The sequence below is a fragment of the Salminus brasiliensis genome, chromosome 4, assembly GCF_030463535.1.
Source record: "Salminus brasiliensis chromosome 4, fSalBra1.hap2, whole genome shotgun sequence".
In the NCBI taxonomy this organism is placed as follows: domain Eukaryota; kingdom Metazoa; phylum Chordata; class Actinopteri; order Characiformes; family Bryconidae; genus Salminus; species Salminus brasiliensis.
Genome location: NC_132881.1, coordinates 31,719,716 through 31,736,371, shown reverse-complemented (window position 1 = coordinate 31,736,371; position 16,656 = coordinate 31,719,716). Strand labels below are relative to the sequence as shown.

The following is a 16,656-nucleotide window of genomic DNA, read 5'->3' as shown; positions in this document are numbered from 1 at the left end:
ACGTTTGCCACTCTCAACTTTCGCAACTCTGAATTTGGGTTTTCCCAGCCTGGTGCTATACATAAGCATGTTGTGTAATCTCTCTCCTTTGGCAAAGCTCCACAGTGATGGAAACCATCAGCTCAGCACATTACCCTGCCCAATAAATGGTTATGTTTCTAACCACAGCCATGGGTGGACATGTCGTATGGGCGTAGGAAAGAGGGGGAAAAGCCAGAAAAAGTGGACACATTCCTAACACTCCAGAAAGTGGGCTCTCCCAGATATCCTTGTGAATGTGGGAATAATAATGAGCTGCAGCTTTCTGCACTAAGTCTTACTGCACTACTGATTCTGAACACGAAGCTCAGACTCTTTCACATCAAGCTGAGTTTGCTTGGGGTTTCCTAAACAAAAGAGACATTGTGAGGAGTTAGCCCACCATCCTTAATCATTATTTAAGGTGGGAGAGTAACGCACTAAGACCTGACCGCTTTTAATGCGCTGTAGGTCCAGCTGGAAATTTGTGCCGCTTCCAAAAAACTCCTCTCAGGAAATGACATTTCCTACAAACGCTTTACTGGAGAGGGCAGTGATTAAGGAAGAGAGAGAAAGAGAGAGCCAGAGAAAAGAAAGAGTGAGGGAGAGGGGTGTTTCTAACTGGGAACAGAGCACGCACTGTTCCACATTACTCTCACACACACACATACGCACGGTGAGAAGGAGAAAGGGAGAGAAAAGGGGAGAAAATCCCAGGCACTTTCTTCTTGTGCTTGTTTAGCAGGGTGTATGGAGCCTTTGGGTCTGCAAAATGAAACTCTCATGTGTTCTGATAGTTCTCCTGACTAGGGCCTTCATTGAAGGTAAGCTTGTCTGTTTGAATTTTGCCCTCTTTATGCAAAAAGGGGATAGAGTCATACATTTCAGAGAGTGAATGTAATTAGTCATCTATGGTCGGGTGAAAAACATCATTAACTGTGAGAATGTTTGGCAAACTTTTAACTTAAGTTATGCAAAGAGTTACTGCATAACATCAGCTGGATAACGCAGTTAGTAAGTAGTTCATTTTTACTGTCATTTTTAAAAAAACAACAACTTTGAGGCAGTGATGCATTTTAGTGCACTCTTACTATTTTTACATTAGAAGATGCAGTAGTCATTGATTGTTTTTATGCATATACAATCATATGCAAAAGTTTGGGTATCCCTATGTTCAGATGTTTTGTTGATTTTTGTGAAGTGGATGTATATACATTTCGGCACCTATCTATCTATCTATATATATATATATATATATATATATATATATATATATATATAAATATATACATACAAAGGATATTATAAGTTTGATAGCTGCACTAAAAGTTCAACAACATCATCCAAGACATCCCATCATAATATTCCAGTACAATCAGCTCTTGTGACTCAGGGCACTTTGTTTATGTTCAAATGGCGGCCGTGTGTGATGTGGTTTTTATACTGAAAAACACAGATCTGCTTAACCAAGTTGTGGAAATCAGCAAATGGGGCTGCACATCAATGCTACAAAGTCTTACAGCAGCTGGAGACAATCTTCTTGTCATGTTCTCTCTCTACTTTCTGATGCAAGAAGGCCGACAAATGTTTTCCACCTGTAGCTTTTTGTTCTGTTTTCTGGGACATACTGTGTCTGAATGCATTCAAAAAAGTTACACCCTTTGGCAGCCGTGGGCATAGGCCAGAAAAAGTGATATGCCTCCAGTGATAAGCCTTTTTTGGTTGTCAGGTCAGAGTACTCTGAAACCTATAATACTTACGACACCCTATTTCCTTTTATTCCATATATTCTGTTAAATTTGATATTTAGATGAATTTTTAGTTATTATACTAGTTATTTTACTGCTTTCTTGTGCCTGTGGACCGATGCGCATGTTAGCAGATTAACAGAAGATTTGTGCAATACACAATTACAGGACTACACATTTCCTCACCAATTAACATCTATTCAGTGCATATTTGTCTTTGTAGCCCACTCACACAATTACTTGTTACAGTACCTGACAGACAATGGATGAACAGATTTAATCCTTTAACCTGTAATTATAAATTAGCCATCTTAAAATGTAATGTTTAGTCATTATTTTGATGTTGATATACAAATTATCCAGCAATAACTAATCTCAATGTACCCCGTTCTGCCCTTCTCACACCACTCCATCCCTAAGAGCTGACCGAAGCCCTGAACGTGACGGTGAGCCCTGGGCCGGTCAGTATGTGTTTGGAGGGAGGGAATATCACAGTGTCCTGCCTGGTGTCTCAGAGGAAAAGAAGCAGCAGTGTACTGGTGCTGCGCTGGCTCTATTTTCCCACGCCCGAGGATGAGCGCCTGGTGGTGAAGATGAACTTTAAGAAGGCTAAGTACTATGGAAACTACAGCAGAAGCTTTGGCCAGCCCAAGTTTCACTTTTGGGAGGAGGTGGAGGGGCAGATGTACAATCTGGTAATCCTTAACGTATCCAGAGAAGACAGGGGCAACTACACCTGTAAAGTGCAGGAGATACGCAAACACAGAAACAAATGGAGGGCCTCCTCAAATGGCACAGGGACCATGGAGCTTCGAGGTAACAATGGCAATATAATGGCAAATACAATATGACTAAATCCACCAACGTTAAAGAGGTTTATTCGATATATGGATGAGTGTGAATAACTACATAGAACATAGATAGAGGAAACTGGAATATATATAATACAAAAATAAGAATAATCGCAAAACACTTATGGACTGAGGTAAGCCAAGCAACCCTGCTAAAAAGTACCCCATGGTTTCCGTGCATGATGCAGATGAAAAATGATTCCGTAAAATTCCCTATATAATAACGTCATCTCTTAATGTGTGGTCATATGTGTATTTAATGAGTGTTTTATGACAGCTTTGACTGTGGCTCAGTCACTCAAATTTTAGAACTGGAATTATTCATTTTATTATGGGAATTACTCTCAGAACGATATCCATATTGTGCACATATAAGAGCAGGTGTCAAAAAAATGATATACTAAATCATTGTGATGCCTTTTGCAACCACAGAGGTCCTGCCGCTTCAAGCTAGAAGCTTGGTTCAGGGCTTCATTACCCTTTCCAGGGAACACTGTGTGGTTATGTTGGAGGGGTGAAAGCATGGTATCCTGCCACGGTCAGGGCTAACCACACAGCAGCTGTTTCCTCCAACTCACTAACCCTGCCATCTGAGCCCAAAGTAGGCCTTAGCAGTAAATTATTAGAAAGTGTCCACAAACTCTAGTTGTCTGGTGGTCATATGCCCTGCTATAGTTCACAAATCAGTCACTTTAAAATATAGACCTTCGCCAAGCATAAACTGAAGTCCGGTTTTAGGAAGATGGTCTATAAAATAAAATAATTAATAAAAAAAAACAGAAAATTAAGCGTGAATGTCCCCGTAGGTCCTAGAGTAAGCTTTTTACCTCACACATTAGCTTTAACAAGTACATAAGGCTTGGGTGCCCCCCTTACTCTTTGCATATACATCATTTCCACCAGAACTGCATTAGATGCCAACACAAACATAGCACAGCGCTGTAAACGTGAAGACCCTGGACATGCTGTGAGGACATAGCAGGGAGGATTGGCTAGAGTGCAACAAAAAACATTTACTCTGGCTGCTTTAGGAGTTTTCGTGTGCTGTTCAGAGAGAGAAAGGTTCCACATGGTTTACAGTGGTTTTATCATTCAGTTGATAAGGGCCAGTTGCCTAAAGCTTGTGTTTTGGGACAGAACAAAGATACTGCTTCACATTACCCTTCAACATTTGGTTTAATGAGTGCGTTAGACAGTTTCTATGTTTTACTTCTATCCCTAACGTTCTAATATCTCTAAATCCTTTAATTTACTATGTTTACAAAATCTGCTAACTTATACAACATAACTTAACCCAAAACAAATATGATGCTGATGTGAATAGGCTTCTTGTTAGAAAAACAAAAAAACTGTTGTGGACTCATTGACATCCGTAAGTAGATATTTCATGGATTAAAGGATGTGGCTTTGTGGGTGATGGGGGTAAGATGACCACAGACTCCTCATAAACAACCATTTTTGAAAGACAAAAGCTACGGAAAAAAAAAACAACAGCAAGGGAGTAAACAAAGACGAGGTAATAAGGAAGGAAGTGGAGATCATTGTTCTCATCAGAGCAGGGAATTTGGGCTGTGAAAAACAACAACCAGTAGAGACACCCCTTAAATATAGGCTAGAGCAGGGGTGACAAAATACAGCCCTTTAACCATCAGCTACTTTACACACTTCAGAAACAAAGGGAGGAAACAAACAAAGCCATCCGACATACTATTACAGATACGCTGCTAAAGATGAATGTGCATTAAGGTTCTTCGGAGGACTACCATAGAAAAACCCACTTTTGCTTTTCTGAAAAACTATGTAAAAGAAATAATATCAGTGTTTTTTAAACAATCTGCCACATTTGTAACATATGGTTGCATAACCACAGCTAATAATTTGGTTTTCCTTGTAAAAGAGAAGATTCAAACTCGAGCCCAATGTCTCAAAGCACACTTAGAATCAAAGCCAAAAGGAAGTGTGTTTTGAGTTAATGAGCTTTCTGTTCTGTTACTAATTATAAGAAAAAGAATCTAAATTATTATCCATGTGACTGAATGCTATGAATACCTCAGATTTGAGTTTTGAGTGGTAAACATGTATTCCATTAAAAAATCATCCATTGAAATAAAAGGGAAACAAAGATGGTTCTTCTATGGTATCACTTAAAGCAAACCTTTGACATCTTAATTCAAAAAGTGTACTATTTACGATGCTGCCTCAGATGTGAATCCATCTCTTCCGAGAGTGTGCTCTCATTACCTTTATGCAGACCTAGCGGAAAAAAACAAGCTTAAACTTTGCAGAGCTTCAGGCTTTGAGGGGAGCTTTCCCTCCGAGCAGCAAATGTAGATCAGATGTGTGGTTTGTATACCTGGTGCGAATGGAGCCTCTTATTAAAGCCAGTCTGCTCCTCCTGCGAGCTGGAGCCAGTGCTAATGAAAAGCACATGGGCCGCGGAGAGAGATGCACACCTTAGAGCCCAGAGCTGGGGAAAAGGGCGATAAAGCAAGGTGGGATCGCAGTAAAGGCTTTAATATGTTGAAGCACAAAAGCTTCTAAAACGGAGCCTCGCTCTCTTTCTGCAGAGGCTCTTATTTTTTCTGCTGTGCTGGCATTGCTTTAATATGTCACAATCGTATTTTAGTCTATATAGTAAAACATTGATCTTTGTTACAGTATGTCGTGGTGCGTGCATTCCTAAATGGGATTGTCTTCAATGAAGTCAATGTAAATGGAGAAGCTCTGTAACTGTAGTCCATCTGTGATAGCGATCCTGCTGAGCAGTGACCTGAACATCTGGATTTCGTTTTCTTTGACCTCGGAAAATAATCAGATTTAAAACAAGGTCAGTCAAAGTGCGATGGACGGTGTGTATGCAAAAAAAGAAGAACCACCTTGTGAGTAGGACTTTGAATGGTCTTTGGACTATCTTTTATTTTATTGGTCATAATCAAAATGAACATTATAAATATGAAACCAAATCAAAAGCCCAAATTTAAAATGGAAGTGTATCTTTGTAAACTCCCTAATGCAGATTTAATGCATTGATGGTTGTTTATTACACTACTTTAGTGATGCAGATTTATGGAAGCCCCATTCTTAGGGCCAAAGGCTAAGTGTGTTGCGAGGTTTCAAAGAATGCATCCTCTACCAATCTAAATGTCCTTGGTCTGGTCTTATGAAAGGCTCATCGGGCACAACCCTGCTCAGACCACTGTAAACCAAGTATCTATATGAATACAAAGCTAGTTGGGGTAGATGAATAGTTCATCTGAACCATCAGAGAGACATAAACACCAATAGAAAAGGATAGGTAGTAACATATAGAATAGTATACGTAACAAATGTGTGTTCTTGCTTTCTCATGAAAATATAGTCTGAATTCAGGAACTTGTAGAAACTTGAAGTACTGATTGTTCTGATTACCCTGCATACTGAAAAACGCCCATTAGTTAGTTGCAATGTGTTGTATCAACACAACTGCTATGTTGTGGTTTGCGTATTTTGGCAGGAATCATGGTGTATACATTCAAAGCATCCTTTATTTCAGTAAATGTCTATTCAAAATAATGATGTGGTTTATAAGTATTTAGTGTAATAGAAGGGTTTTCATTTTATTTCACACTGTAGGTAGCTGTAAGTGAGTAAGTTACCCAAAAGCACTGTAACCTTGGCCTACTGGTGCTGGTGGATATTATTAACCTATTTTCCCCTTTATGATTGCAGTGCACTATATAACAGCCTCTGAGAGCACAGATGATATATGGCGTTTGTTTCAAGGTATGGTGTTTTTAATTTAAATAAACAGTGATTAAAAGATTCTTGATGCATCTTGATGCAACTTTTTTGCTGTACAGGATTCACTCACTATGTGATTGTACTTGGTACTTTTAAAGCCAAGAATTTATAATGATCCAAAAAGAATTTACTTACAATCTTTTATTAATAAAACAAATAGAAGTGATGTGGCAAGTCAACTGTACTGCGTAGTAACACATATAATACGTCTTACCCTCCTTAGTAGCCTTGATACAGTGGGCAACTTGAGCAATCGCTGAGAGACCAGGTTTAGCGTGTGGGCATAGCATGTAGATATCATATGTGGGTATTTTCCCAGTTTAGCACATGAGATGCTAGTTGCCACTGAACAGTGATATTGTTATGAGGACAAGATCACATGTTCCACCTATTCTACCAGTTATTTTCAGTGATTCCATGACTTTTTAATGGTTTGACCGTTTTGGTCTCATTGTAGAGTTTGGGGATCCCTGTGTCAGTAAAATATCACAGGGACTGGACGCTGCTGTATCCCAGCTCCAAAGTGCACAACATAACGTGACAGCCCTGTTTTCTCAGGGACTGAACACAGGCACAAATCATTGGCAATAAAAGTTGCAACAGAGTTTGTAATTCGGTTCACCCTTTCTGAGATGATGGAAGCTTTGCCATTGCTTGCTCAATGGTTCTTTGGTTCATGTGTCTGAAACTGTTGCCTATTTTCTATATACTGCACTATTTTGCTGGTGTCCGTAAATGTAGTGCTGAATTTTCAGTGCACTGTAACAATCTCACAATTCACTGTAATAAATATTGCACATGTTGTACACTAACTGGACATAGAATACTCATAATCCATCTTGTTTAGTTTAAGATTTGCACGCGGCTTCTCTGAGATAGGCCGACCATCAAACTGTTTATACAATGCACTCTGCTGTGGCACAGCAATGAGCTCACTCTTATAACACAGGTCCTGAAATCATTCACTACCTTGTCGAATTCTGTACTCTATAAAGGTGCCTTATACAGCGGTCCAGATTTTCACATGTAGGGGATAGTGTGAATGGGACACAGTTGTGTGTCTTTTTCATTTCATTAACATTACATTCCCAGTTGACATTTAGAAAATCAATCTTTCAATCAAATTTTCCCCAGCCTCAGTATATAGGCATATCAAAATCTTGTAACATAAAAAAATATTATTTTTACATAAAATCTATTTTTTACACCATTTGGAAATACTAGCTGCCCTTTGTGTGCCCTTCCCTTGCAAGTTAAGAATGTTTTCTTCCCCCATGAAGTTTCCATTCAGAGATATGAGGTGTAATTTAGTAATGACTGCAGCAATATGATTTAGTTGGGAGAATATGCTCTGTTTCTAGCATCAGAATAGACAGGACCGTTCTTTGAGTAGTATTTGATGGGAATAGACCACACAGCAGTTCAGATTTAACATCTCCAAAAGCAGCTCTCCTTTGGCCCATTCCTTTGGCCAACCATCTCCCATGAGAGCGCTCTCCACCCTGACTTGAAAGCATTTGTTTGACTGCAGTGGAACAGGAATGTATTCTGGTTCCTATCCCTTCCAACAAAAGCACAGTGCAATGTAGCCAGTCACTGGCTGTTGTGTATAGTGCATTAACTAACCAGGGAGTACTGTCTGCACATTGACAGTTTAAATCAGTGGTTAAATACATATTGTATAGGCATAATGTGATGTATATATTGCCCCAGTTAAGATCCGTACTGACACCTCTTTTCTGTCATCTACCTTTTCAGATCTGTATCTGTGCGCTGTGTTAATCTGCTGTATTGGTCTTCTTTGTATGCTCCTCTTTGCTGTGGTCATCACATGTCAGCACATACAGCGCAAACAAAGACTAAAAGGTGGTTACCCTTTTTTTCCATCATCTAAGCTGACTTGTGATGTCTTAGTTCAGTCATATATAGTCCAAAAAGAGTCATGTAGTAGTTGGTGTAGTGTAGCGTGTAACAACAATGTCCTCCCTGTGGCAGACTAGTATTCAATTCCTCGACTGGACAACCACACCGCGATACATAAATAAGTGTCCTTGGGTTCAAAATGAATTGGTTCTTGGCTCTGGATAAGGGCATCAGCCCAATGCCAAATAAATATAAACGTAAAGAACTGATTCTGGTTTCATAAAGAACTTTCTTTAAAGAACCATTTTTGACATTTGCATGTTTTGTGAATTACCTTTGTAAAGCTTAAAGAATCTTAAAAAAAAAAATCCTACCAATTAATGTTTTTTCCTAGCACCATACAATCAAATCTTTAGTGCAGTTCAGTGATCTATATGGCACTTTTTTGTTTACTAGTAATGTATTCCTTTCTTAACTTTCTGATTTGGTGTTCGGGTGGCTTGTCTAAGAGTTAACCTGGCATATTTTTTATTTATCTAGCAAGTTACTATTTGGTGAAGTGCTCAGAGAGCAGGTAAGCCACAGTAAGGACCTGTCAACTCTACTTTGCTGCTTGAAAGTAAGTGCTTCCATTCTTAGATTTCCTTCCTATGTTTAAATGTAGTTCTGGGGAAACAGTGACAAGTGTGGCCAGCTCACAGGCTAGCTCGCCTGGAATGCACAGGAAAGAGAAGAGACACAAAACACCGCCCAAAGACATCACTGCACCACCTCCAGAAATACCCAGGAAAGGTAGGAGCTCCTACCCTTTGAATGACATTAAACCTGGATTTCACCTCTTGCGTCTGAGTCAGTTAATTCAGTGATTTTCAATAAGGGTTTATCCCATGATGCAAGTATTGACTTTTTATTTTCTTTTTATAGCTCCTGTTCCAAATAAGCCACGCAGAACCAAACTTTTAAAAGCCCAGCCTAGAAGAACGTACACGGTATTACTTGTTTTATTTTCATTTACACCAATTATTCTACTCTCTTTTAGTATGAGAGTGAGGGTAATTAAGCAATTTTAATGTAGTTTCATAATTGTCAAACCTAATGTATGCTATTGCTTGATTTAATCATTTGCATGCATAATTTTATTTTTGCAAATTGTATAATGTTTGTATTCTAAAAGCCTCCCATGCTTTACCTCATCGTTCTGCAATTGAATTATTACTTGCAGGAAAAATGCAAGTGGGAAATTATTGTCTTTTTTCATACGGCCGTGTTTGTTGAACATATTGCTGTAGTTTCACCATTATGAGACTTCTAATTTTATTTGCTTTTATTGCTTTTTGAAAACAATTATTTATTTAACAAGCTTGATTCTCGTTGCGTTACCTTCCACTGAAATTATTACAAAGGGACAGTAGAAAGGGAGGAAAAACCTTAAAATGTATGTGACGCTCTTCTCCAACTACAATAAAAGCTGTGTTGTGCGCTGGGCCAAACAGCACCTGGTCTGATTCACAAGATAATCAGATTAAATCTATGGGTGATGTGCTTTTCTTGAAACTACTGATTAACTGTGACTTTAGGGAGTCTTGAGAAAAGCACCAGGAAGAAACAGACAGTAAACAGGCTGTGTCCGTGTGGGTTGTTTGTGGCATCTGATCAAAATACTTCTAAGAAAACCATTTTTTTTAAATGTGACAAATTATACTTCAGATGTCATTTTGCCCAACTAGATCATGAGGGATTTAAGATGAAACTTTGAAAACACAGCAGAGGACCCAAGCAGCATTTTGTTTTTTGGGGTTTTTTTTTTTTGCAATGAAACCAATCCTAAACTTGGGTCTATAATTTCATGTTGATCCAGCCTACATTCTTCCAGGCTTGCTGAATTCCCTTATAGACCTCTGACCGCTTACAGTAGTCTTTACCGTACTGAAACATCCTTCTCTCTGCTCTTCTCTCCTTTCCCTGCCCTAAAGCCAAGGGTGGCAGATGACAGCCTGACATATGCTGAGCTGGAGCTGGTCAAACCAATGCCTGAGGCTAAAGCCAGCAGCTCAGGGACTGCACAGCTGGAACCCAAAGCAAACTGCACAGGAACTGTATACGCCCAGATCCTCTTTGTGGAAAAGCAAGTGTGAATTGAACTGAGACTGTTTTGAACTAGAATTATTTATAAGACCTCCTTTTGCTATTGTATATTTGACTGATGTTTTGCATAATGTCTAGTATAGAGGTACTAGTGAAGCATCTGGCAGATGTGTTTTCCCTTTCTTTTCTACATGGGCACATTTAGCACAGTGTCTGTAAACTCATGGTGTATCTTATCTCATGGTTTAAGACGTGTATGACATTTATTCTTTTTGTTAAAAAAAGACCAGAAAGGGGGCATCCCAAATGGCGCAGCTGCCTAAGCATTGGCAAGATCATTGGGAGATTGCCGGCTCGATCCCCAGTGATGCCATAGCCATCTGTGGGTGTGAGTCCCAGAGTGCATGAGACTTGGCCTCGCTCTCTCTGGGTGGGTAGAATGTCCCACCCTTTCTCCATCAACCAGCATGTGTGGGTGTCTGTTAGCTGATTTATCAGAACTGATGCGTTCAGCTGCCAATGGTGTTGCATTAGGGGGGTTTGAAAAGATACAGTGGCTGGCTTCATGTGATTCAGAATAAACACATGCTAGCTTTCACCCTACCGGCACTGGAGGGAATTAAACAGGGGGTTAAAATGGGTTAAAATAGTAAGAATAAAAACTAGAAAAAAAATATACAGGAAGGGATGTGTTTTCTGGTATCTGTGGTTTTTCTCATAGTTTTTCTTTTTGAAGACATTCACCACTGTGAACTGAGGATCATTTTCTTTAAAGTATAAATATCGCAGTACTGTTTGATTTGATCCAGTACATGTATTTAATTCTGAGTATATTGGTGAAGTATCTAATGTAATTTGTGTTATAATAAAGATTACCAGCTTTTTCAAATCTTTAAGATCTTGTGAACATTTTAGAATGATCGGCAGCAGTATTTTATTAGAAGAACTTTTTCAGAAATATTGCAATAGATGCATCGTAACATGAACTAGAACTATGTATATATATATATATATATATATATTATGTGAGCTGATCTATAATTTGGGGGTGCATACCATGTTCATTGATGATGATTACCATTAATATAACTATTTTACTTTGTACTATAACACAATCATATTTGCCTCTATGCTATGCTTAAGATGAACTACTAAGAAATATACTAACTTCACCAGAATCATTGTTTTCTTGCAAGAGAATACTGTTTTTGGACTTTTCTGTTCATGCACTCAGAACTAATCCTATATGGTATTTATGCCACTTTTTTACCAAGTGGTTCTGTGAGACCCTCACCATCACCACCATTATGTGCATTATCACCGTTTGACAGCATGAGTAATACAGCCCCTTAGTTCACTCTCAGGTCTGCAGTAACTCTCTGTTTGAGCTGGGAAGAGTGTCCCTCTCCATCTCCCTCACTCAGAGTCAGTGACTGTGATGAACCCTCTAATGGTTACATTTATTAAAATTATACTAATTGTAATCATGCTTAATAATTAGCTTTACAGTGCATTATAATTGGGTTAGGCTACAAGATGGTTCTGCCGAGGTGCTATAATTTATTTGATTTAATTATTCAGAAGAGCCCAAATGGTTTGACATTTAATATCATAAAATCACCGGCGTATTAAAACTGAGATAGCCATTGTCTTTTGAGAAGGTCATTTGCTTCTCTCCATGAGATATATGATGATTATTTTCCAGTCTATTAAGCGCCTCTACTTAGCACAATTAGCTACTCACACAAAGGTTAAAGAGAGCGACCCCCCCCCCTCTTCACTGTGGTCACAGTGCATATTAATGAACAGCTGCAGAGAAAGGCTAGTACACGGGCCTTGACACTAGCTCTGGGTATTAGCATCTTAGCCTCAAACACAAAGTAAACACACAGCCCACTGACTCACACTCTCTCTCCGCTCTTAAAATAATGATGACCTTGTTCTGTCCTGGGTTATTTTTTCACTCTGCAGGCCAGTCCATGCTGTAGCAGTCTGCAGTCGTTCTGTGTGAGCGAGGTGAAAGAGGGCCCTTCGTGCCCTTTTCGTGTGCACTTACACCATGTGCAGATGCTGTGAGTGCAAATAAGCAGAACAAAGAATGGAGCCGAGCCTCACACAGGAGATCCACAACAGAGCAGGCTTTAACATGCAACAAATGGAGACGGAAATCCATGAAATTGCTTTCATCTGCACTCTGTTCTACTGCGTTTTGAACAGCATTCTCCTGCAAATTTAAACCAGCTGACAAATGACTTTTATTTTAGCATTTATATAAACAGAGAACTGTTTAAAAGATGGATCTTTTCCACCAGTTCAAAAGCTGAGGTGTTTCCTAATTGGATGCTTTTTTATTTGTATGGCCTACGCCAGATGGGGATTACCGCAACGCGGCTTTCCTTATCAGTACATGCCAAGCCTACACCTCAATGTATACTAATGAACTGGCGCACATTGAAGATACAACCTTCCTGAATGGGTGACGTTATGTTCCCTATTCTACAGAGTGGCTCATCCCCCACCCTTCTTTCCTGGACGGTTCAGGCTGCTTAATGACGGCCATTAGGAGAATGCAATCTGCAAAGGTTGGGAGTAAAGCAACAATTAACCCTCTCCCCAAGGGAGGCACATGAAGCGTGGCCCAGTGGGAGCTTCTCCGCTCCCCATAATCACAGGCCCTCTCTGCCCTGTCCTCCGGCAGCTGGCCAGAGCACATCTGGAGTGTTGACTGGGAAAACCCAAAGCATTGCACAACAACATTCAAACCTCAGAGTTCACACCTACACAACACACCAGAGAACAAAGAGGAAATGGAGTTGACTCATACATGGAGGAACAAATTGTGCACAATAAAACTAGACTCATCACATCGTTGGGCAAAATGAAAAGAACATCTGACAGGTCAGAAATGAGCACCCAACAACCCTAGTGCAACAATTTGCAAGCAACTCACAATTCCTAGGAGGTGAATGTAGAGATTACCAAACTAAGAAAGACCTGTGGAGAAAAACAAGACAGTGCAAATACACTAAAAGCTTTTAATAGATATTATGGGTTTATTTAGCTGTCTCAAAAGAGGTAGGACTTTTCACAGGGAGTTTGTTCCACCTCTTTGGTGCCAGGACACGGAATAACCTGGATGCTTACAAAATTCGAAAATAACTACCATTGTCAAAAAGTAAACAATATTGAAAATCGAGGTACACGGTTTCGCTAATAACATACATTTCTTATTAGGTTGAAACATGAGAAATATGTATGTTTAACAGTATATTTTACAGTTTTATAAGATGTGGATGTGGGATGCTCAAAAATGTAACCAACACAGTAAACTGCGGTTACTTAATGATGGGAGTGAGGTCAACTATAGTGTTAGCTCAGGCTTGTGGTTATGTCACTTTAAAACAGCACTGTTTAGGCTTGTACGGCCCAGACAGGTTGTCTGAGAGAAGCTATTAAATCCCAGACGGCAAAATATTTTGCTCCAACTTTTTGCCACTCTGCAAAAAATAGCCATGGCCTAGCATATGCAGCAAATGCTATATTACTCTCCTCAAAGTGCAATTACAGAGTGCAGGCTTGTGGGAGAGGGAAGGTCCTTTTGGGTCAGTTCACTATAGAATGAATGGTTTTAGCTTTTGGTTTGTTAGATTTTTATGACAGCAAGTCTAAAAGTGTCTGACATGATCCAGTTCAAGATGTTAAGCATCACTCACACTGCTAGACATGTCTACTTCCACATTGTGCCCAATTGTTTCTGGACACCCCTTCTAATGAGTGTCTAGTTCAAGTAGAGAGTTACTGCAAGTAGAATAGGGCTCTCTAGAGCAGAAAAACAAGAACCTATTGGCAACATGCTTAACCAGAAGCAGTGGAACTGTGTTCTCTGAAATGATGGTGCCCCGTCCAGTACTTTTGGGATGAGCTAGGGAGATGATCATCCAACATCCTAGCGCTCTTGTCACTAAATGCAATCAAATCCTTACAGCAATGCTCCAAAATCTAGTAGAAAGCCTTCCCTGGGCACAAGAGACAGTTACTCCAACAAAAGCAGGAACATTTTTTAATACCCTTAATTTCCAAAGGAACAATGGATGTAGCAGATGTCCATATACTTTTGTCCATATAGTGTATGTTCTTATGGGCACACCAACATTTCTATTGAATTTTTCTATTGAAGTATACATATCTGACAAAAACTGCTTGCTTTCCATTTCTACAGACCAAAATCCAAACCAAAGTCTTTTCCGGTATCCGTAGGGAACTCCCATTCTAACTGGCTAAGGAAGGTTGATTCAGCCCTTTGGTTTCCTACAATTCCAAGAAAAGAGACCACAGACACTGTAACGATTTTTATTTATATTCAGTTTGATTTGATTAAAAGGCCGACAAAGTCACCATCAACTTCCTTATCATGAAAGCAACTCTACCTCCAAGTCAGTGCTGAAATAACAAATGTTAAAACGCTGACCCTGTGCAACAGCATATGCAAGACAAGTCATATTCACATCCATTTACACAACATACGTCTTTCAAAACATACAATCTGGATTCTAGTACAGTTGTACTGGGAGCAGAAGCCTGCTGCTCACTGAAAGACATGCCCATACAACATGAAAACATGAGCTGACTAAACATCACAGGGGAAAATGGAGTATAAAAGAACAACACGTTCTACGGCTAAGATAATGCATGGATTGTACACAGCTGGCCTTGAAACTCCAGCAGTGTTTCTAAAATAAACAAGCCTTGGCTTCAGGATCATCCATAGAGATAAAGGAGGGGAAACCCTACTCTACAATAAAAGTGATCTACAGTGTGGCTCAGACTGAAAAAAAAAAAAAAGAGATGAAAAAAACCCCAGCGTCTTTCGTTTCTTAAATAAGCAGAGTCTTGTTTCTGACTCCAGCCAGAACATGTCATCGAGTCCGAGGAAGAATGCGTCATTTCTCAAACCCAGCAGGCCCCGTGCGGGTTTGTGGAGTCAGCAGTGGGGCATGGAGCGGGGGGACACTCGCTGAGATGGGCTGCAGAACCATTGGGCTACAGTCCCAGCTGAACGGTGGGTGGACCATAATCAATGCTCAGTTGACCGCTTTTAGCCCTCACAAGTCCAGCTGAACACTCTGCCCCAGGCATCACCTACCAGCAGTGTGCCATGAGTCCTGCACAATCACACACAAACATATACAAACACACACATAAGATTTTATTAACTCCTTATCATTCATTCTTCTCCAAACTTTCATTCCTTGGTCCTACATTGTAATTCCAAATGTTTAGGTTTTAAATATGTTTTTAAAAACATATCCATGTACTGAGCTCTTCCTGTACTTGAGAACAAGCTGGAGAAGGCTTGACTGTACAGTCCATTAAACACAACTGTTTAAAAGCCAGAGCACATCAACCAGACAAATACAAATAAACACAAACTTTCTAAAGTTGGCTGCCGTCCTTGGAATGTCGTAATACGAACTGACAAGTCAAACTAACTGAAGTGAATGGACTGAGAACATACTAGAGCTTTTTAGTAATTAAACATGGAACACCAGTCAGATTTTTGTATTTGTTCGAGTATGTTCATGGTCGATGTACTCCGGCCTTAAAACCTAAATGCCATATGAATAAGTGTTTACTAATGTTTATTAGATGTTAAAGCGTCATTATGTGATTTTTTTTATTAAAAGTCAGAGGAGCATCAACATGATTTTGAAGCTGTTATTTTTAGGTATAAATTCTACATAATGTTGCTTTAAAGTCAAGCTTTCACCAATGAATTATTATAAGTGTACTAATCAAAAGTGTACAGAAAGAAAGCGTAAAACCAAAATGTTACTGTAGAACATCATAATAATACCTATGTTTTATTATTTTTAAGTGGTTTCTGGAAATAATGGAAACCTTAGAATGGTGCAAATCAGCTTTAGCGGTTTAAGCAAAGCTAGTCAGTGAGTAGTAGATTCCATGGATCCAGACATGAAGCCTAATTCTGGACAAAATCAGAACTTCAGCAGAGAAAATCAGGCTCTAATGTAGGACTGGCCTCTGCGTACGCAAGAGACAGGCCCTCCAGCCATACCTGGATATGGCCAGTGCAGAGACGGCAGGGTTGTTTTTGTAGCGGCGGCGTGAAATGGCTTGACTCCGGTTCAGTTCTCGACACAGGACCAGGTGTCTCTCCCACCTCATGCTGCTGTGCTCTGAGAGAAGCACACAAGCAGAAGAGTGAGAAACGAGCCGCTGCTTTTATTAATGGTCAGCATGTTGTTAAATTGAGAAAAATACATCTAATATAAAGCCTTCACTGTTACAAA

The 16,656-nt window shown here is 39.6% G+C and overlaps 2 protein-coding genes across 4 annotated transcripts in view; one reads left to right on the top strand and one right to left on the bottom strand.

The window, feature by feature from the left end:
- The first annotated feature begins 626 nt into the window (after positions 1 to 626).
- vstm4a (V-set and transmembrane domain containing 4a) lies at positions 627 to 11,241 on the top strand. The gene is made up of 8 exons (XM_072678017.1): positions 627 to 842; positions 2,187 to 2,582; positions 6,326 to 6,379; positions 8,156 to 8,263; positions 8,801 to 8,834; positions 8,925 to 9,052; positions 9,185 to 9,249; positions 10,234 to 11,241. Exons 1-8 carry the CDS (start codon positions 791 to 793, stop codon positions 10,393 to 10,395), a joined length of 999 nt encoding a protein of 332 aa, XP_072534118.1. The 5' UTR covers positions 627 to 790; the 3' UTR covers positions 10,396 to 11,241.
- Positions 11,242 to 14,681: 3,440 nt separating this feature from the next.
- wdfy4 (WDFY family member 4) overlaps positions 14,682 to 16,656 on the bottom strand; it is a 55,810-nt gene continuing 53,835 nt past the window's right edge. For all 3 annotated transcript variants that reach the window (XM_072678005.1, XM_072678006.1, XM_072678007.1), the window contains exons 62-63: positions 16,422 to 16,542; positions 14,682 to 15,507 (exon numbers count right to left, since the gene is read on the bottom strand). In XM_072678005.1, the coding sequence (XP_072534106.1) occupies positions 15,441 to 15,507; positions 16,422 to 16,542 (188 nt within the window). In that variant the 3' untranslated portion in view covers positions 14,682 to 15,440. The remainder of the gene's footprint in view (positions 15,508 to 16,421; positions 16,543 to 16,656) is intronic.

What these genes read in the sequence shown, in the direction of transcription:
- vstm4a (XM_072678017.1), top strand. Translation starts at nt 791, where the DNA reads ATGAAACTCTCATGTGTTCTGATAGTTCTCCTGACTAGGGCCTTCATT. An exon ending in TATATGGCGTTTGTTTCAAG is followed by an intron (nt 6,380 to 8,155) that starts GTATGGTGTTTT and finishes CTACCTTTTCAG; the next exon opens with ATCTGTATCTGTGCGCTGTG. An exon ending in GCGCAAACAAAGACTAAAAG is followed by an intron (nt 8,264 to 8,800) that starts GTGGTTACCCTT and finishes TTATTTATCTAG; the next exon opens with CAAGTTACTATTTGGTGAAG.